At 44.2% G+C, this 22844-nt stretch overlaps 1 protein-coding gene across 1 annotated transcript in view; it reads right to left on the bottom strand.

Moving 5' to 3' along the window:
- The window catches only part of LOC307090006 (glutamate receptor ionotropic, delta-1-like), a gene marked incomplete at both ends in the record, with an annotated part of 387185 nt that overhangs the window by 350501 nt on the left and 13840 nt on the right, over positions 1-22844 (bottom strand). Inside the window, one exon of the mRNA XM_079756527.1 lies at positions 18123-18278. Within this exon, the coding sequence (XP_079612653.1) occupies positions 18123-18278 (156 nt within the window). The remainder of the gene's footprint in view (positions 1-18122; positions 18279-22844) is intronic.

Raw genomic sequence — 22844 nt, 5'->3', positions numbered from 1 at the left:
CTGAGAGCCAAACAGGGGCTAAAAGCAGTGCCGCCAAGGGGAAGGTCCTCGGTGGGGAGACTGAAGGGCTTGGTTATGGTCCCACGTTCCCGCAACGCAATGGCCACGCAGACGCTTCGACGCAGTCGTGAACCTTTATGCTTCTGCGTCAGGTTTTAGCTAGTGGACCAATCACAGCTCTTGCTGCTGCGTCGCCTCGACGGAAGGTTAAAATTTTTGGGAGGCTCACGTCAGGCCCTTGCGGTGGACGCAAGGAGGGTCCGCAAGGACGTAATGGGTCCTCAGCACCCTTGCCTTGCGTGAACGTGGGACCATAATCAGCCCTTGAGAGCCAAACAGCGGCTGAAAGCAGAGCCACAAAGGGCCCAACGGAGGACCGAGGGGCGTTTCTCTAGACCTGGCAGTATTTTTCTGGTTGCTTTTATGTCTGAAATATTAGCTATGGTTGGCCTTGAACTGGACTCAGTAATGCTGGAGACATTTAATGCAAGTGAGTTTTTACTGGATTTTGGCTGTATCTTCCCCATCTCCCTGCTTCCAAAGTGTGTCCACGAAAACGTACACAAGAGTTTAGAGGGAAAAGAAGTTGGATAAATTATCAACTATGATCAAATATTTGAACAGTTCAACTGGCTCATTTACTCGCAGATCTAAGAAAGGAGCTCACATATTTATAGATGTGTATAACTAGTCAATTAAAGCAAACTTTTGCTTGCACAACCTTTTGCTAATTTAAGCATGAATACCGCATGTCAACTGAAACTAATGAACCTCACCTCAGTCGATGACGAATCAGACCATCTCTCCAGCATGCTGTACTGTAATATAATAAGCTCATTCAACGTGAAATGCAAACCTGATACCCAGAAGGCATCACTAAGGCAATTTGCAAGGGCCAAACAGTCAGTTTCCACCTGCACCACCAATACACACACCTGGGACTTTAAAGGGCCACTTTTTAACTCTTCATCCACCAGGGGATGTATGAGACCCTAGTCGTTGCCTTCTCCCACTGGTGACATCCACGCAAGTAAAATATAAACTATTTAAAAGTATCATGTGTAATTTGTGGCGCTAGAGTTCCCTCACTCAAAACCAGAACCAAACCTGTTTGTTGAGAAGCAGCAGGCGGTCTGTCATCTGTTTGCGGGTTGGTAACCACTGGTAACCAGAAATCCAGAAATCCTGTTCATGGACAAGGCTATGTATTCAAGTTTGGCTCAAGTACGTTTAGCTAAGGCTTTTTAACATTCATTTATTCATGTGATTTTATTCTAATTAAATAGTCGCGAGTGACGTTAGCTAACGTTTTTAGAATAATATCAGGAGACAACTGAACAAATATATGATATAGGTCTAGCCATTGTTAGATATTGAATTGCAGAAAGGTTACACATTAAACCTTTATCATTGGCCGGCGTGAAAGCGCTTTGAGGAGCAGAAGTACTAAGTGAACGGGAGCGATTAAGGCCCATTGAAGTGCAGCCCGCCGCCAGTGGCGGTGGCGCCTCGGTGGGTGAACAGACGGCGCTGTTTGATGTCCGTCCCTCAGAGGGAGGCTGAGCGCCTGCAGCCCAAATGTCAGCTGAGTCATCTGGCAGCGCATCGCACCAAGAAAAGAAGCGCCACAACAAGAGAAACCCACAGCAGACACAAATTAGGACTGGTACAAAGACGTAAATAACCTGCCCTGCCATCCCCCAATGCCTGCTTATTTTCTGACCCCTGTGCGTGTGTGTTTGTGTTTGTGTGCGTGTGCGTGTGTGTGTGTGTGTGTGTGTGTGTGTGTGTGTGTGTGTGTGTGTGTGTGTGTGTGTGTGTGTGTGTGGGAGGGAGAGAGAGATCAATTGTGTCAGAGTCTCTGTTTTGCAGCTGTGTGTAGCGTAGCTGTGTTAACTAGGTTTGCAACTGTGTGCATACGTCTGTGCGTTCGCTTGTGTGTGTTTGTGTACGCTTGTGTGTGTTTGCATGCCACCAGACACGACTAGCAGGGTTGCCAGTTGAAGCCACGGCGGCAGCGCTACATTTGTGCTGCATGTTCCCCCAGAGCTGAAACCTCTGGGGAGCCCGACAACCGGCTCCCCTCCGCCCATTCAGCAGCGACCCCTGACCTCTGTCTAGACGGCCAGCTGTTCCCTGGCTCCTCGCTTTCTTACTGAACGGGGGGGGGGGGGTGTGTGTCTTGGGGTAGTGCATGAATGCCCGTAGTCTCCCTGAAAATATCCTTGGACAAGCTAAACCCTACCTGTACCTTAACGACTTGTCTCTGTGTTAATTGACAAATACACTCACACACAGACACACACACACACAAACAGATGGGGGAGAGAAAGACAGTGGGAAGAATACGTATGGGCAAGGGAAGCAGAAAGTGGCAAACTCAGTGTGACACAATGAGAATAAAAGAGAGATAGACACAGAGAAAGAATGAGAGAATGAAAGAGAGAAAGGGCAAAAGGAAGAGAACGAGACACACAGACCAAGAGGGAAAGAAGAAGAGAGTCTAAATATGGGGAAGGGAACTAGACAGCGGCAAACTCAATGTGACACAATGAGAATAAGAGAGAGTGAAGAGAGAGGGAGGGAGAGATACAAATAGCATGCATAATAAAGCATATTTGGATTTAAATTTGTGATAGAGCAAGATGGAGAGAGATGACACACGCAAGAGGGGAAAGAGGTGTAAGCGGTGAAAGCGAGAGACACGAGAGAGAACAGACAAAGACGCAAAGAGACAGAGAGAGAAAATCAAAGAAGAAGGGAGGGGGATAAAGAGAGAAACACAGAGAAGAGGAAATAGACACAGATAGAATGTTAGAGATACAAACAGTGAAAGAGAGAGAGGGATAGGGCAAGAAGTCAGGAGACAGCAGACAGCATGATGAATGTCTCCTGCCACAGCCCCCGACCTCTGCGCTGGCTGTGATCCTGCGGTGCTGTGGCGTGGTGTGGTGGAGAGGGGGGTGACAGCTTCCTACAATCAAGCCAACGTGTCTACATAATTCCGATGTGTGGTGGGGGAAGCGATGGGTGGTGGTGGATGAGACGGAGGCACAGCTCCCCAAGAGCAATTAGTTTCACACAGTGAATAATAAGGTAGAGAGGTGACTAAGAAGTAAACCACTGCTCGGCATTTCAGGAGAAATCCTAACGTTGGCCTGGATACAACACTCTCTGTTTCTCTCTGTGTCTCTCTCTCTCTCCTCTCTCTCTCTCTCTCTCTCTCTCTCTCTCTCTCTCTCTCTCTCTCACTCTGTCACTCTCTCTTTCTCTCAAAAGTTTGTGACATAAAACTTTCCCACTGTTTCCACTGAAGGTTGTATGTTCTGTTCTTATTTCTAATGGAGACATGATAATGTCTGGTCTGGCATTTGGTTGGAATTGTGGCAGTTGCATTTGTTTTTTAATGCAGTGGAACGACCTATAACCATTTTCTCAATCCATTAGCCATTGTACAATCTGTGACTGCATAAAAAACAACTTGCGTGAGGTTTATGCTATATGGACGCGTATGGGGAAATCACAATGAATCATTAGCACTGTCCTCCTTTACCGCATGCCTACCTCCACGTTGCTCTGCATAATAGAATTAGCTAAATGGCCAGCGAAAAGTTAGCGCATTAAGAAGAAGAAGGGCGGAAGCAATCTCCAACTCGCCAGAGGTTATGACACAGGCGAGCTCGTAAATGTGTGATTAAACCATCAGGTCATGTTCCTGCTAATTTAATTGGCTGTTAAACACAGCGGCTACATTGAGCATTTTTCTTTGAATATATCAATTGAATCATATATTATACGGTGCACGGAATGCTAATTCTGCCCATTACCATGTTTTTTTTTTAGAACAATTTTAAGCCTAAACTTTAAAATGAACAACCGAAACAACTGCGACCCCCATTTAATTAGCCAAAGCTCCCCATGTGGCTGTTGCAATAGTTAAGAAATCTGCTGAAGAATAGAAACCTTAAAGACATGCAATGCAGGCCTGTTTTTAGATCTTTACTGCTAATCAGCGGTAATGTCTGAGGGGTGAGGTTGCTGAACACGGAGGTAAAGGACTCAACAAAACATCAACATTTCTTCACCCACTGGCCAGAGCTAACCCATAAAGAGCTAACATTTTCACATGAATAATAACTCAAGTCACTTAAACTACAGCAGCTGGACAGATGCTTGGAGTGGAATAGCCCTAGATAACAATATGGAGGCCCAGTTAAACTCCATCAGCATTTGGCAGACAATAACAAATATCCTTTTCCTCGCCTGATTCATGTGCGTCTGATGCCAAAATGTAAGAGTAATGCATTAATCACAACTGCCTGCCTTATTATATTGGATGAATGTGACATCCCAGCAGAGTCCAGTTGGTGCTGTCGTCCTGTCCTGCCAGCTGGTTGGAGTGCCTTGCTCAACTTCCTGCTATGACATGGACACAGGAAGTGACCTCACGCTCATAGACACAGACATTCCAAAAAAATCACAATCATTCAATTCGTTTTAGGATTCTGTAATGAATATTTGCCATGACTTTAAAAGGTCCTTGGTAGTTTTCCCACCACAGCAATCCAACCGATAAAGCGACTGAGGTTTCTACACTCGGTCCAAGGAGGTCATTGTTGGCGATGGGAGTTTGTCGAGAGGGCTTCACGCCAACAAACCAACCCAACCTCACCTCTTCCCTTCAATTTATAAGCTCTGGCCTGAAAAACGAAGAGGTCGAGCATACAAAGTGTTCGGTAGCTACATGCTTGAGAAGCAGTAAGCCTCCAGGCGTAGCTGAGAGTGCACCTCATTCTAAAAAGGGCAAAAAAATCCCAGGGAGTTTTCAGAAGACAACACAAATATGGTTAACTCTGATTAACTTTGCACAATTGAATTCACTTTAGTCAACCTCACTTCAATCCAATTGAGATTTATTAGAACAGGGAAACAACAATGTTTACACCGACACTACGTTTATTTTTTTATCCATCGGTGATGATCTGTTTTTCTTGAGGTCCTGCTGCTGGTTATGACTGTAGTTCTACCCAGGTAGCTCTTTTAACCCCTAGTACTCAGGGGAGAGAGGCGATCACTTCTCAGAAAGGTAGTTACTCTAATGTCGCCAATCGACATTGACAAGCAGATGGTCTCCTCGGCTGAAGCGTCTCGGAGCTGATCGCTTAGGGCTGTCAGGCTCTCGGCAGTTTCATGCCATGAAGAGAATATATTGGGGCATTTGCAGATCTTCAGGGCTGGAGCTCGACTCGATGTTAATACCCCCTTTCCCCCCTTTCTCACCCAGTTAGACCCCTCCCCCCCCCTATTCGTCAGTCAGGCTGTAATGTATGGCAGCCATTAAGGCTATTAATATTGACAGAATGGGATGGCGTGTCATTATCCACACATCTTCGCGTGCTGTATTTAAAGACTGGAATTCAACAGCAAAGAGCGGTCACAATGGAACATTGTGTGTTAGACCTTTAAATATACATATAACTTCATATGCATAGATATATATATTGAAGATTTGGATGATCATTTACACCCTTGATTGAAATCTGTTTGCTCACATCTTCTATTACAGCTGAAGACAAGCGATCCATCCCTAATTGAATCTTCAACATAACACTCACGCACTAGATGACTTAATGACATTTTGAGTCTAAACTTGAACCAACTAATTTAACAGCCGCAGCTGCATAATGGAAAAGGCAAGATGAATATGTTTTAATTACAAGTCTACAAATAAAAGCGTGTTTGAATGCCTCGCGCAGCAAGAATCCCTTCATTAGAAGGCCGTCTTTTTGAAGATATTATTTGTTGTTTCGCAGTACGAGACATTCTGACGTAGTTATGGTTTATCTCCGTGACAGTCCTCACCCCGGCCTCATCGAGGCCAACAGCAGTTTGTTAGCAGTTTTTTAAAAGAACGTACTTAGCCTAATAATGCAATGTGATCTTCTCTAGCGTGTACAACACAAGCCTTCACACTGTTGGTGCTGAACGTGTTCATTCCCTAAATAGTGTGCTAACCGCCGCGTGAATTTAAAAGTCAGTACCCAAATACATTCTGGCTGCGGCAAGACTTGGGTTTCTTCTTTATTATTGTTCTTTAGTTTTACTAGAGCTGGCGGTGTTACGCATCTGAAACGACAAAGTTAACACGCATGGTGTTGTGGTACCTCAAGATCCTGTCCCCATCCATGTGCTGTTAGCAAGGCGCCACGCCCCTTTCAGCCCAATAATGAGCCGAGCGACTTTGGATTAAAGCGGCCGCTTACGTACAGAAATACAGAAGCAGGAAGAATCCAATAACGCAGTGATATGTATAATTAATAAACCTAAATCCCAGTCCCTCGGTGGGCCTCCCTGGAGCCTTATTAAAAGCATAAATATATATGAAATAGGCAGACAGGAAAGAGGGGTTAGAACATGAGGACAAACCAAACCCTTGACCAAAGGAAAATAATTAAGACAAGTGGAGGGAGGATTTCAACTGATCCCTCCTAAACCCAGAGATTTGATTACAGAAATGGCAGCCGGTTTGGGGACTTGGCGGCGGGTGCTTGCTCTGGCGTCCGGCCTAGACGCTGTGTTCCAACAGAGTCAGCAAAATCCCCCCCGTCCCCCCCCACGCTGGGCCTGCATCGCTGCACAGCCACTCTGCATTCAGACCAGCATCCCCGGCGGCTGCAGCGCCACAAGCGCCCATTCACTCCATTCATTGGTCGACCCCATGGTGACAGGATGGGGGCGGAGACCCCAGGCCAGAGGACGGAAACTCCCCGGCATACGGCTGCATCAGAGTGACACAAAGCGTTGAACAACATTTGGAAATGTTCTGTGACGAGGTGGAGCCCATGCTGTCTGCCAATTCTAGCGACATGTTGAATGTTCTTGGCCATGGAGGATACGGAGGAGGAAGGAGAGTTAATTACTGTGGACAGCCCTTCCATTGTTTTTTTTTGAACAGTCTAAAGTTTAAAACTGGGCAACAGAATGCTCAAAAGAGAGAGCTTGCCAGTGACACAAATACAGCTATTTAAAGTTACGAAATTAGAAAGAGGGTTTGTTACACTGTTTGTGTGTGTGTGTGTGTGTGTGTGTGTGTGTGTGTGTGTGTGTGTGTGTGTGTGTGTGTGCATTATAAACACATGTTTAAGTTCAGTATCATTAATTATCTTTACCCTTAACATTAACCAACTTTTCAAACAGCATTTCCCTTCCAACTGCTTCTATAAAATTGTGAAGAGGTCATTAGCAAAATAATTCCACGTTACATTCTATTCACGTTCAAGACTAAACAAAATAACCATGTTCAGTGCATTAACGGATCCATCAGCTCCACATGAGCAGAACGATGCAGCATCGCTGAACCTTGTGCGAGATAAGTGCAACGCCGCTCAAGATAAGTGTGAGCCGGAGGGCCCTTAGGCAGAGAGCAGGGCTGTGTATCGTACCGGTGGGGGTGTTCAGATTAGCGCTGGGATCAGAGGGCTGTGTGTGTTTGGGCGATGAGATGTTGTCAAGCGCAGGGATGTGGGAGGTGCAGTGAGAGGCACTGTGGGGAGAGACGTTGGGAGGCAGCAGGCGCCGTGTCGGATCACAGTTATCTGACAGGCCAGATTACCGGTGTTAAGGCCTGCAGTCTGCACAGCTCTGATGGCTGAGACGGGGGGGCCTTTTCACGTTCTTCCTCCAAAGTCTTGTCTCTTTTTGTCTGTCCTTTTGTCCGTCTGTCTGTCTGCCATGTCGGCTATTCTTTCCCACGAAGGAACAGGTATGACTGGCGGGTTTTAATCAAATTGTTCTGGGACGCGCCCTTATTACATATTCAGGCAGAGGAAAGAAATAAGGGAACGTGCAGCAGGTTGCAGACGCAAAAAAGAGGAAGAAAGAAAGAAAGAACAGAGAAAATAGAGAAAGAAGAGGATTAAATACATCGTAGAGTCAGTGTGGGCCCCACAAAAGAAACAGAAAGAGAGAAAGGGAAAAACTGAAATAAGGAAAGAAGGAAGGGACGTTATGTAAGGAATAGACAAATATATATTAAGTTCAACTGCGGGCCATGCTAGGGCTCGGGTAATGATACAGTAATTGTTGCGTAATTGAGAGGCTCTGGACAGGATCACAATATGGTAATTAGCCATCATTAGTTTGGAAGGAACAGCCTATTGCAGAATTAGTGGGGAAGCCTTGAATCGGGAAGCACATTTCCATCCCTATCACAAAACTATCAGGTCAGGGGTTATAGATAATTTATTATTCTACTGCACAACACAACGAACTTACACAATCTGTGGACCACAATAGTGGAGCCTAGTGAGTATAATTACTGATATTATGATCATCATTATTTTAAAAATATTGGGATTAAAGTTATATCCTCAATATCTTCTACTACAACAGTTCCCACCAAAACAACTTTAAAACACTCATGTAAACATGGGTTTCATTGTTTATTGTGCTATAGTACAATTAAGAATACCTTTTTTAGTTTGCTAAATCATATCGTACGGGATAAAAACGACCAAAACAACCTTCTCCACCTCTTCTGATACTCCGGCTCTGTTTGAATTAAAAACGGAGTGATTGAGACGGATTAGCAGCCCAGGATGAGAAGTGACTCTTGGCCTTTCTACATCGCTGACGGTAGGCCGGTTAAATCCGGTGGGTCGCCCGTTTGGACGGGCCGGCGGGGCGCCGCTGACAACGCCGTGATGGCGGGTTTACCGCCTGCAGAACAGAGCTGGATAAAAGACATCTTAGAGGTCTTAGTTGCCACGACGACAAGGCTTACTCTTGTTGGGTCCCTTAAGATGCATAGAGGGCCCCTTGAGTTCTGTTTGATGAATCAGGGTAATCCTGGGACAAATATTTAAGGTCAAATGTTTTACGTGAAATGTTTGCTGTGACTGAGTGGTATTCGCAGAGGGCCCCCAAGGGCCCTCTGCGAATACCAATATACCTGCAGGAAAATTGTCAGTGTGTTTGTAAAGCTCTGCTGTGGTCGGTTTACTCTACAAATACTTGGTATTTGTTTGCTTTCAAATGTTTAGGATGTGTTTTTCTGTAAAGCATGTATTCTTACATCATGGTAAGTGTCTGTTAGTGCTCAGGAAAGTGCAACAACAATAGAATGCATTATTATTATTAGAAAGACGCTGGAGAGGGAGAGAGGGAGGGAGAGAGAGAGGGAGAGGGTTGGAGAGAGTGTGTGTCGAACAATATAGGAAACACAAAAGAAGCCCGTTGAAGACAGCAGAGCGATAAGGAGGGAGAGGCAGGAGGTGTACTCAGGTCTCTGGGGCCGGGGAGCCCAGGGTGAAAGGGCAATGGAGGCAGAGCCGGCACCGTGCTCTGAGACCACCAGCTGGACCAGCACAGGGGCTGCACACACACACACACACACACACACACAGAGGGACACACACACACACACAGGCACACACACACACACAGGCACACTCACAGGCACACTCACACACACACAGAGGGACACACACACACACACGCACACACACACACACACAGGGACACACACACACACAGGCACACTCACACAGGCAGAGGGACACAAACACACACACACACACACACAGGCACACACACACAGGCACACTCACACACACACACACACACACAGGCACACTCACACACACACACACACACACACACAGGCACTCACACAGGCAGAGGGACACACACACACACACACAGGCGCGCACGCACACACATACACACACACACCCACATACACGCACACACATGCACATACACACAAACACAGACACACTCACACACACACACACATGCACAGGCACACCACACATGCACACGTAAACACATAGCCACACACATGCACACACACACAAACACACACACCGGCCCGCACACACACATGCACGCACACACACACACACACACCCACCCATATGTGCACGCACAAACACAACCTGTCACACATAAACACACAGGCACAGACACATATCTGCATGCAGAAACACACATGCGCACGCACACATTCACACACACACACACACACACACACGCACAGACACAGCCATAGATACACACACACACACATACATCCATGCACACACACACACACATTTGCGAACACACATACAAAGCCACACATACACACACACACACACACACACATACATACATACATAGACACACACACCCACACAGTCACACAGACAATTTGGTGCCCATGGCGCTGCTACTAATCAAATTGTATAGGAAGGTAACTAATAAGTGGTTCTCACAGTTGAGGCTTGGAGCCGAGCTACTTGTCAGTACTAATACTTTGAGTATGAGTTGATTAGCAGTACATGGAAATCAGATAGGGGGGAAGTTTGTTGAGACAAGTTATTTCCATACAACGGGATTTACCGTTTTTGCCAATTACTTGAACACTATAAACACATGCTTAGACCAAAGTAGCACAACTGGAAGTTTTTGTTCACAGTACCTTAAACAAAACTGCTTCGACTGCCGCCGTCGAAGCCGTCCGGCCGCCACCGAAGCTTCGGCGGCAGTCCGGCAACTCTGGCGATGTACTCCTAGAGCTGAACTGCCGCCGAAGCTTTCCAAAACTGACTTGCTCGTTTGGTAACTGTAGGCTGGTTACTTTCAGAAATGCATATCTTACTCAAAGAATCATGTACAGACTTTTTGACTTTTTAAGTTTGTATGCGTGTGGGAGCACCAGAGACCAAAAACAACACCCAAAATCCCAGGGAAAGGGTTGTTTTCATAATATGTCCCCTTTAAACACACACCTGAAATCACTTCCTCACAAAACTGACCACCTATCAGCCAGCTACAAAAAGGCCAAAGGGCAATTGTGCACATCCCGGGGCAGCGCGGGGGAAATATATCATTGTGTGCCTCCATAAGCCTTTGATGGTAACTGCACCATCATGCAAAAATAGGTCCCTACAATACCCAACATATCAGCACATTTCTAGATGCACTTCATGATGCAGCTGAACAGGACGGATCAGAGCAGACCAGGTTTGTTGTTGTCTGGGATAATGTTTCCATCAGGATCTTTTGGTCCGGAACTGGTACACCAACCATAAACAATTTGAAGTCGTATACTCGCCATTTCTAAACCGTATAGAAGTTTTTTTTTCGGCTTGAGGATGTAGTGTATATGACCTCCAGCCACATGCCCGCATGCCTCTTCTGCAGGCAATGGAACGGGCCTGCGGAGACATTGAGGTAAGGTCAATCCATGAATGGATTCGGCACACAAGGCGAGGATCCATAAGTCCACCCACGCACAATTGCCGTGTTTTTCTGTGTTTAAAGTAACGTGCTGCAATATACAGTATTGAGTATTTGATGTTTTGGTTGTTGTGAAAACGTGCCATCTGTGAAACTGAATAAAAACAGTGAATATTGAAGACTGCAGTGTTTTATACAGTTGTGTGTTGCTGCTGATCTGAAAGTGTATTCATATGATACAAGTGTGTATCATTTTGTCATCAGAGTGACATTTTGACAAAGGATTGTTTGGTTTCGATAGAAGAGTTTCAATTTGACATTGATGTGAATGGTATATTTCTCGGTGTTTCTCAAGTTTTGCCAAATGTTCAAGCAATTAAAAAAATCTGTACAGTAATGGTCTACACTGGGTAAGAGGGCCGTAGGCCTGGCTGTACTGTCAGGTTTATCCCTGTAGTGTTAGGTCTATCCTGGCTGTAGTGTTACGTCTATCTCTTTACTGTTAGGTCTATTCCTGTACTGTTAGGTCTATCCCTGTAGTGTTATGTCTATCCCTGTTGTGTTAGGTCAATCCTTGTAGTGTTAGATATATCCTGGGTTGTATTGCGTTAGAGGAAGGGGCATTCTTTGAGGTGCAAAGAGACCTAAATAAAAGGCTTATTTCATGATAACTTGTTGTATGGAAACGTCTAAGCCTTATGTGGTAGGTAATTCATATTTTCAATTACATTTTCTCCCTTTTTGATCATAAAATCAATCATTTCTTCAGTGAAGAGCTAATGATAGGAATATTATTATTATATGTAAACACTTTACAATTATCTTACTACTATAATAGCAGGCCTGTCGCACCAGTTACTCAAGTTGGTCAGTGCGCACGTGCCAAGCAGCCTGCAGCTCACACTCACACACACAGCACGTGCAAACGCACACATACACCTCAAGCACGCACATACACACCACACACACACACGCACATTCGCACGAACGTACATGGAAACGCACACACGCGCGCACACACCGCACGTCAAGACAAAGGCAGCGACACACTCACCAGGTAAGACGTTATGTTTTTAAACATAACGGCTCCGCCGTCGACAAACTCTCCCAGGTAAGACCTTCACTACCGCTTTTCCCTTCACTGCCCCTTTTCCCTTCCCCCCTAAGAAGCTCCTGCTTTTTGTCAGGCCATCACTGTGAATAAGAACTTGTTCTTAATGATCTGCCTGGTTAGATAAAGGTAAAATAAATGAATAAAAAAAGACGTTCTGTCTATAGACTGTAGAAATTGCGATAAAACAAGGGAAGAGACGATTTCTCACCTCGAGAAGCAACAGAAGGTCGTTCATTTTGTCATATAAAAAACGTTAAATTCAAACATTGCGCCGACCGGCATATTAACACACAAGTAACGTGATCTTAAAGAGACAGTGTCTCTATAACACAGAACGAAAACATGTCAATAACACAGTATGGTGAATTATGTCTATAAAGTCCACCGAAAGACTACACTTTGTTGCTCAAATGTAATTTTACCCTCCTCCTTAAGCCTCCCGAAATGTCTTTACACTTTGTTGCTCAAACGTAATATTACTCTCCTCCTTCAGCCTCCCCAAATGTCTTGTGATATTGATATCCCCCCCTCCCCTGCGGACTGTTTAGTTGTTTTATTTTTCTTATGTTTTGTGTCTATGCTATGTGTGACTGTAGACCACTACTGCTGTGTCTTGGCCAAAACACTGGAAGAGATGTTTAATCTCAATGATGATTATTATTTCCAATTTACCAATAGTAGTTACCTTGCATTTTAAAATGTGAATGCACTTTTCAGCCCTGAATTACAGTAAAAGCTATTTAATAATTGATTTGCATGCACAGTATAATACACTTTCCATTGAACAATTACCCCTGTTAACATAAATTTAAATTTATAATGTATCAAATGCTCACACACTAGCTGCTTTTAGACACACGTGTAAGTCCTGATATTCTCCTGATAGGCTGTATGTGTGAACAACATATCCTGACATTTGTACCCTGAAAATCTCCTGAATGATACTACCCATGAGGTAGTATTTTCTCAGTAGGAAATGTAAACTGCCTTATATGTGAATGTGGAGTAGAAAGTCTGTATTTGTCACACCACTTCAGTGGGCATGTTGATGAGGCTTCTGCATGTCATTGAGTGGCCCCCTAAATGATAATCAGCCTGTTGCCTTTTGTTTGCTGAATGGTAATAAAGTATTTAAATGTTGACACTGCTTTTAAGAGTCATTTGTGGTGAACAAATGTTATACGTTAACATTTTAGGCAAAATGTTATCATATTATACGATCAGAAATTTGTTACATTATTGAATGGGGTTCCACACTATTGCTATGGGTTTAATTAAAACTAGAGGTTGCGCGGAAACTCTAGTAACAATAATATCGCAACTGAAACGCAAACTAGATGGTTACCTTATTGTTAAGATTTAGTAACAAACCAAGAAGTGACTAATAAACCGAGAGAATAACTCTCTAAAACAATTATTTTAGACTAAAGTGACATATACATATATATATGCATGCTCCCATTTATTTTTTAAAAACATTGGATGCAGTGCGTAATGCAGCGTTACGTTTTGTGACAGATACAAAAGCAAGAACACACAACTGCAATTTATATGAAATGGTCAGGACTTCACTGTCACTCACACTGTCATGTTCTAATTCTTATTGCTAAAGCATTGGCTGGTGAACTTCCACCCTACATGTGTAGTCTGTTAACAGGCTACACCAGTGCTTACAGCACTAGGTCGGTAAACAAATTGGTCCCAAATACCCCAGCTACACGTACAGATTTAGGTAAGACTTCCTTCACCTCATATGCGCCAAACGCCTGGAATGACTTTCAGAACATAATAAATCTCTTAGAAATAACTTCAATAGAACAGTGTCACTGTTTCTAGGTTTTTCTCTGTCTCATCAACACTTTTAATGTATTCTTGATTGTGGTCTCTGTCTTCTCTGTACTCTGACCGTACATGTCGGCTATCTTTGCCAGGACTCCCTGGAATACGAGATATTATATCTCAATGGGACCTTCCTGGATAAATAAAGGTCAAATACAAATAAAAATTAAATACAATCATAAAAACTGAAAGGGTTAAAAGGCGGATACATTGACTTTAACATTTACGTGTGACATATGATAACCGAGTTAGAATTTATGAATAAGAATACAAAATAAAATAGTATAATTATTAAGTACAATTATTTGTCATTCAGAATTTATTCAAAAGTTTGAATAAAAGGGAAAACAAAATTAAATAAACAAAATTAAATACAAAATAATTATGGACAAAATAACAAATGAAACAACAATACATATTCATTCAAGGTGTTCAAGGTCATTTATTACAGATTAACGTTAAGTGGGGAATATTTAATTTATGACCAGAAATTGACAGACACATTCACACAAATACCACGCACACACACACACACACATAAAAACACACTCACAAACACAAGGCCACGATCCCATTTTCATTACCCATGATCCACTGCAGTTATGGCTATCAGCGAGGTTTGAAGAACCAGGATGACAGAGGCTCTGGTAAAGGTCACCAACACACACACACACACACACACACACACGCACATGCACACACATGCACTCACACACACACATGCACACACAAGCACCTTTATAATAAAACTTTCAGGTGACTGACGCCAGACATTGTTTAATCACTATAAGAAAAAATGCAAGCGAAATAATCCTCTGCTAGCACGGTCCGTTTCTACGACTCTCCCTCAGATTTACCTTTCCTTCTCTCTTTCTTTCCTATGCTATATCCTTCCTCCATTTCCTTCCCTCTCTCTCCCTCCATCCTCTTGGCCATCTAATGAGCGCACAGGTTGAAGGGACCACATTGTGACCAATCGGTATCGGAGATGGAATTACACAAAGCAGGTGCAATGTGACGTCCCGAAGGCCAGGCCAGCTTCACACTGAGTTAACATGGACTCATCTGGACATTGAAACAGCTAATGTGTGTGTGTGTTTGTGTGTTTTTTGCTATGTTTTGTGCTTGGTTGGATGTTTTCATGTGTTTTATTGTATGCTTGTATCCGCTGCAACAACAGTTTTTGTTATTTAGTATTCTGGTCGAGGTCCCCATGTGCCCATGTGAGGACTTTAATGAACCAGCTCATCATCGTAACGATGCCATCTCCATGCACATAGACGCTCGGCCTTAATGCCATGCATGGCAGTGTAGTGCGGCTAGGTCGGTAGCTGCTAGATTGCATCCATGCTAATTTGGGATTAGCTAACGATGATGAGTGCCTGATTGGCTGCTCTGTGTAATATCCCTGTTCTGTACAGCTTTTTTTCATGTTGTGTTATATTTTTCTATTATGTGTTGTGCCCTAGTATCTGCGGTTGTGTGTGTGTGTGTGTGTGTGTGTGTGTGTGTGTATTTGTGTGCATGTGTGGGTCTTTGTTGCACAGATGTCATAATATTGTAATGTTGACTTGGCTGATTCAATTGAATCTACAACACATCCGTCTATATAGAAATACAAACACGCATGTCTATGACAGGCATTCTAAAGTTGCCTGAGGAATAATATGCGTGTGCGTTGGCGAGGGTGGGTGCGTTTGTAAATTGATGTTCATGGCCGCTACCTCCATCAAGGGGATGACGATCTCAGCGTCCACCAAACAGCTCCGGACGCGGTAATGGCTGCCACTCTCCTTCCACTCATTCCAGGCTGGGAGAACCGGTGAGGGTTCCGTCGCCGTGTCCCAGCGGGGGAATCTGACGCAGCTCCATAAACGTGCACGGATGTGCTCTCTTCTGAACCTAAGGATTGTGATTGTGACTCTGAGGGTTGGGAACCGGCATTAGCTCTCAGAACCATTTGTATCAGACGGGAGAGAGGCGCTCACCACTAATGATGCTGTATACCACCTTTTACATCATAGCTGCACCAATGACACTTGGCATGATGACGTTGAGCTCTTTTTATAGCATGGAGTCCTTTAGGAGTCTCTTTGTTACTTTAGTCTCTCCTTTAAAGGGACTTACGGTAGATGTTGTGCAGTGACAGTCAAGACTGCGGACATTGGGGATCGAACCTAGTACCTTTCAGTTGGGATTCAGATATGTGTCATGAACCACACATGTTTGGATATATATTTATTTTTTACAAAAGTAGACAGGGAGGACAGTTGAGCGTGTGATTCTTAAGGTTAGCCCCGTGCTAAACTGCGTTCAGCTTACGTAATTCAATCAGTAACAACAGAAGATAACATGGGGATGGCATAAAAAAAAAACAGAGGCAGAACAGTTCTAACGACAGGCGCTACATCACCTCAGATAAATGGTAGAGGATTAATACATTGTTTCATTAAAACCACACAGTGAGGAGTCATATCAGCTCCTCATCCAACATAAAAATGTTATCAATACCGTCTGCACCTTCAACGTTGCCCCCGGCAACCTGATTAGCAATCTCGTTACCATGGCCATAATGGATCCCATAATGATGTAATATTAGGTATATTTTGCCATGAAAAAAAAACACACCAAAAATCCTCACAAATCCTCACAAAACGAGCCAATCATCATCACCATGCATACACGAGTCTTACAACTAACCACACGCACAGACAAGATGATCCACCTCGTCATCTCAGAGGGGTGCTTTAAGGATTTTATGTTCAGCGATTAGTAACGCAAACTTCTATCTCCTTAGCAAACCCACGATGTAGGGAAGGGTTTGGCCCTGAGACATGATGTGATCGCAGGTAGTTACAGTTATTATTATCCAGAAGAATGTCTACTGGGTGACCCTCTTGTCGACTCTATGCTTCCCCCTAGCTTATTTTAAATGTATTACTATGATGAAAGGGACAGTCAGCTTACACGCAGAGAGAGAGAGAGAGAGAGAGAGAGAGAGAGAGAGAGAGAGAGAGAGAGAGAGAGAGAGAGAGACAGAGAGAGAGAGAGAGTGCAATTATTCACAGTGTCCTGTCAGGAGACAGGACACTGTGAATAATAGTACACCCTCATACTTATAATGGCACAATAATATCCCCATACTGGATATAATGGTACAATAGGGCATCCTCATACTGGTTATAATGGTACAATAGTACATCCTCATACTGGGTACATTGGTACAATAGTACATCCTCATACTGGGTATTATGTTACAATAGTACAAACCTCATACTGGGTGTAATGGTCAAATTCTGGGTATTACGGGGTATATAACCAACCTTTAGTCCATTCGACATGACAGCCGACAGGACACCCAACACAGCCGTCAATTCAAAGGAACGCTTCACGTCAATGACACACAGACGTGTGCAAACACACTCACAAACAAACCCAGACACATAACAATAATAACCAAAAGCAGAACACTAGGCAGAGTGTTAAAGCAGCTTTTCACCCCCAGAGTCACCACCACCCATGGTGCTGGATATATGCTGTGTTACTAAGGGCCCACAGCGATGACCACACACACACACACACACACACACATAGAGATGCTCAAACACACACAAATTCTATCAAACATCCTTGCATGACCACACACATCTGTTGAGGGCCCAACAAACACACACATACAAACACAAATACACACACACACACACATACACACACACACACACACACACACACACAAATGCATGTGTAGCATGTGAAGCAAGCTGTGTTCTCCCACCATGTCAAACCTCACTCTCTAATGCCCATAGCAGTCGGAGCTGTTAGAACGTCAGCCTACGTCAGAGGCTGCCGGTTTAAATCCCCGGGCTGCGTCGCAACCAACCAACCAAACAGTAGGACAAAAAGGAAATACTAATACTAATAATAATAATGAAAGGCTTTCTCTTACCTTCTTGCACAGCCTGGAAGGGGTTGTTGGGCTCGATCAGCTTGATGGAGTGGGTGATCTTCTCACTCTGCAGCACGTCATCGCTGAGGCTGAGGTCTGAGATCGCCAGCTGGAACACTTCTTCGTCCCGCAGCGCGTTCTCCTCGAAGATAGCGCCTGATGGAGAAGGACATGGTTAACGAGGACCAACGCATCGCCGGAAAATACGTCTCAAAGCTGTTCATTGTTGACCGCCAAGTAGACACCTTTTTGACAATCCGACACTTGCTAAGAGAGCATAACCTTGCGTCTCGGAGCCAAACACACACGTCGCTCCAGCGTTGAATATCTTTAAACTCCGCCCCAAAAATACCTCCTGATTCTGATCCCTTCATTCTGAGCCTCCAGATGGAAAATGAGCAAACAAGCCCTATTGTACCAATGTATTGTCAAGATTACCAACCACCCTGTGAAAAGAATAATAATAATAATAATAATAATAATAATAATAATAATAATAAATTGTATTTATAGCGCACTTTACATCAACTCAATGACCTCAAAGTACTACAATGCACATGTAGAATGATAAAAAACAAAAGAAATTACTTCAAAACTCGATTAAAAAGAAAGACAGAGAAAAAACATTTGAACAGTTTAGCCAAAGGCCTTTCTAAAAAGATGGGTTTTCAGGCCTTTTTTTAAATAATCCACAGTCTGTGGGGCCCTTAGATGGTCAGGGAGAGCGTTCCACAGACTGGGTGCAGCTGATCAGAAGGCGCGACCATAGTTCAGAGTCTTGTCCTCAGAAGCTGGAGGAGGTTGGCCTGTCCAGAGCGGCGATGGCGTGAGGAGGAATGGGGGGTGATGAGTTCTTTGAGGTATAGGGGGGCAGTGCCATGGAGGCACTGGTGGGACTGGTGTGACTGAAGGATAACCTTGAATTTGATCCTGTACTGGACAGGAAGCCAGTGGAGGGATTTGAGGATGGGTATGATGTGGTGGTACTTCCGCACCCTCATCAGGATCCTGGCAGCACAATTCTGGATGTACTGAAGCCGCTGGATGTTCTTGCTGGGGATCCTGATGAGGAGAGCGTTGCAGAAGTCGGCATCGGGGAGAGTTAGTATGGGGTGAAGTTTTGCAGTGTTCTTTAGTTGGAAGAAGGAGGTTATGCAAAGATGTTTAATGTGGGCCTCAAAGGTCAGTTGAGGGTCCATTCTGACCGAGGTTAGTGACTGAGGATGAAAGGTTGATGTCGCGGCCGGAGAAGGTGATGCTGGTGATAGTGGATGACCGGGTCTGGTGTGCCAACAAAAATGGCTTCCGTTTTTGAGCTATTGAGCTGCAGGAAGTTAGCCGCCATCCACACCTTTACCTCCTCCAGGCAGGTGGACAGTGTGGATCGGGCTGCAGAGGGGTTTGGGTTTGTTTTGATGCAGAGTTGGGTGTCATCAGCGTAGCAGTGGTAAGATATTCCATGCCGGCTGATGAAACGACCAAGGGGGAGCATGTATAGTATGAAGAGGGTGGGGCCAAGGACTGATCCTTGAGGGACACCACAAGTGACAGAGTGCGTGTCCGATTTAGCATCACCCAGTGATACATACTCGGTGTAGAAGGATGTGGTGGTCCACGGTGCCAAATGTTGCGGTGAGGTCGAGAAAGATGAGAAGTGATGGAGAGCCAGCATCAGCAGTCATCAGCAGGTCATTGGTGACCCTGACCAGGGCAGTTTCTGTACAGTGGCCAGAGCGGAAACCAGACTGGAACTTCTCATAAAGACTGTTTGTTATGAGGTGCTTGTGGAGTTGGGCAGAAACTACCTTTACCAACCCCTTTGAAAGGAAAGGGAGGTTGGCGATGGGGCGGTAGTTGGCAGGTGCTTCGGGGTCAAAGCTGGGCTTTTTGAGTAATGGCTTGATGACAGCAGTTTTCAGAGACGTGGGGACATGGCCGGACCGGAGAGACTGATTGATGATTTTGGTGATCATGGGACTAATTGCAGAGGAGTGACTTTTTATCAGGGTTCAGGAAAATGGGTCCAGGTCACAGGTGGAGGACATCTTTGGGACCAATGTTACTTCACCGTTAGTTTACAATTCTTTCATCTGGCATTTAGTCAGCATGCAGTGTCTATATCACTATACAGTATCTATATCGCTATGCAGTGTCTATATCACTATACAGTATCTATATCGCTATGCAGTGTCTATATCACTATGCAGTGTCTATATTGCTAGAGTCTATATCGCTATGCAGTGTCTATATCGCTATACAATGTCTATATCACGATCCAGTGTCTATATCACTATGCGGTGTCTATTTCGCTAGTGTCTATATTGGTATAAGTATATAACTCTAACTCTAACCACTAACTATTTTTGCTTGCTCAGTCCACTGTATCAAAGGAATGCATATACTTTATAAGACTGACGGGATTAATGGCCATGCTAAATTTTAATTAATGGCTACATCGCTTCACATTTGAAAGCGCTCATGGGTAAAGAACGGTTGGATGAATTGGTAAGTTATGTTTAACATTAAAATGTGGAGGATGGCTTCATAAATATAAATGACAGATGGGGAGATTTGGATGAATGTAGAAAAAGAATCACAAGTGGAAAGGTAAATGTGGAGTGCCGGCGCTGCAGATACAAAGCGTTTCTTCAAAAGTAAGCCTTCAATTTGTCCGGCCGGTTGTGCCCATTAGATGTGAATATCTGAATTCCTTCAGTTCAGAGCTGGAGTGTGCTCACAGCAGAATGGACGTCCCTCCCTCCATCCGCTTTCCAGGCACGATCAATCAATCATCAGCTTTTCTAAAATTACAAGTCTATCAAGCGTGGCTAATTAAGAATAAACCTTGTTGCTCTATGCGTACGAGCCACGACGAGAGGATTGATTTATTAAGGTGTGTTTCTTCATCTGCGGCTTTCTGAAGGAGGCAGCTTCACTTGGAAATACCTAAAGCTACTTAAGGTTTTAAAGCTTCATACCAATTCTAAATAATGACCCAATGATCTCACCCTGTTGGTTTGGAGTATAAACCTGCCAACCTTCATTTCCTGTGGCTTTTGTTGTTTTTATGTATCTTTCAACAGCCTTCTATTTTCTGTATTCTTAAGGGAATGTTATTACCTGCCGACACGGGAAGGTCTAAGAGTGAGCACATAAATATTGAGCTAAATGACCAATTGCTTAAGGCAACGACGGTGGATTTTTACTGTGGATGTTACACATAATAAAAGGCTGATCGCCAAAAAAACTGCAGATACAAAAAACTGGTAGAGGAAGGCGTGTTTAGCAGAGTTGCATCCAAACCTAAAAAAGTCCAGATTTTGCGCCCAATTACTGTCCTGGACAACTGAGTGGATAAGAGAGACACTTTAAAGATACACAGGAAAACTCTGACCTCATGACCCACGCCCTCGCCTGATGCCTTTGTGTTGCATCATCCAGGGGCAACATTTCTCTTGGCAAAAACTACAATTCTTTTGAGGAGTAATTCCCATGATATCTTGACCAAGCAACGGTCAGATGCAATGAGTATTGAATGTGCTGGACACAGCAGTCTATCGGCACCTGGTTCACATTGTAGTTGAGGTGGTTCATAAAATGATTAAGTCACAACCTGCGTTACTAAGGCAGCACTCCCAGGAATGACGTAACATGCAGAACGTTTACACTGGGAAAAACTGTCAATCCATTTTTAAGTGGATGGGTTGTTGAATGTGAATTGAATGTTTTGTTATCATATACATACAATCAAGTGTTTCCTTATACAGAGCACAATGGTTGGCATTTAAAGTTTACCAGCCGTTTTTTGCGTAACACCTTACGCCGAAAATCAGTGAAATCGGAAGCTAGCATCAACTAAGCGCACTGTGTTTCTGAAAAGGTTATGGAACAAGCACCATTAACGATTTAGCAGGCTACTTTAATCCAAAGCACTGATGATTAATACAAATTCACGTCATTAAGGAGTAACATTCAAGAGCTGTAAAGAGAGGGCAAGATTGTCAAAGGCAATGACAAAAAAAAAAAAATCCCTCTCTGCTCTCTCCTTCCTTACATTTCTCTTACATTGAGAGAGAAGTGATGCATTTCTCTTCTAGAGGCCGGAGTGCAGCCAGCAGATATTCTCACAGCACATTTAACCCTCTAACAGCTGACAGGTGACTAGGCCATTTCTACCAAACTATACTCAAATAAAATCTCCTAAATAATACCTACAACACCTTTCAAGAGCAGGTAGGTGTTAAATTGCTTCGCGGGGCTTACGGTCATTCAACGATGCCAGCTGCGGACATTGGAAACGGCAAAGGCAGCATGTCCTCCTGGCTCAATGTGGAGCCGGGATGACGTGGTCCAAGATGGTACGGTCCAGCCACCACACGGTGAGCATGGGCCCTGAAGGCGGAAATGAAACCGCTGCTAATCAAGAAGGCTAACAGCATCTAAGTTAACTTAATTGGAACACACAGCTAACCCCAACGGAGGAAGAGTTCCTGAGCGAACACAGAATGCTTCCTTACAATAAAGAGCTACAGATCACAGGCGCAGCTGAAGAATAAAAACACGTGTGTGTGTGTGTGTGTGTGTGTGTGTGTGTGTGTGTGTGTGTGTGTGTGTGTGTGTGTGTGTGTGTGTGTGTGTGTGTGTGCGCGTGTGTGCGCGTGTGTGTGTGTGTGGGGTCAATAATCTAGGTCGACGTTGAATTTAGTATGCAAGCAATTTGTT

This window comes from Pollachius pollachius (assembly GCF_949987615.1).
Source record: "Pollachius pollachius genome assembly, chromosome: 19".
NCBI classification, from domain to species: domain Eukaryota; kingdom Metazoa; phylum Chordata; class Actinopteri; order Gadiformes; family Gadidae; genus Pollachius; species Pollachius pollachius.
The sequence above is the reverse complement of the archived record's forward strand: the minus strand, read 5'-3'. Positions and strand labels throughout refer to the sequence as shown.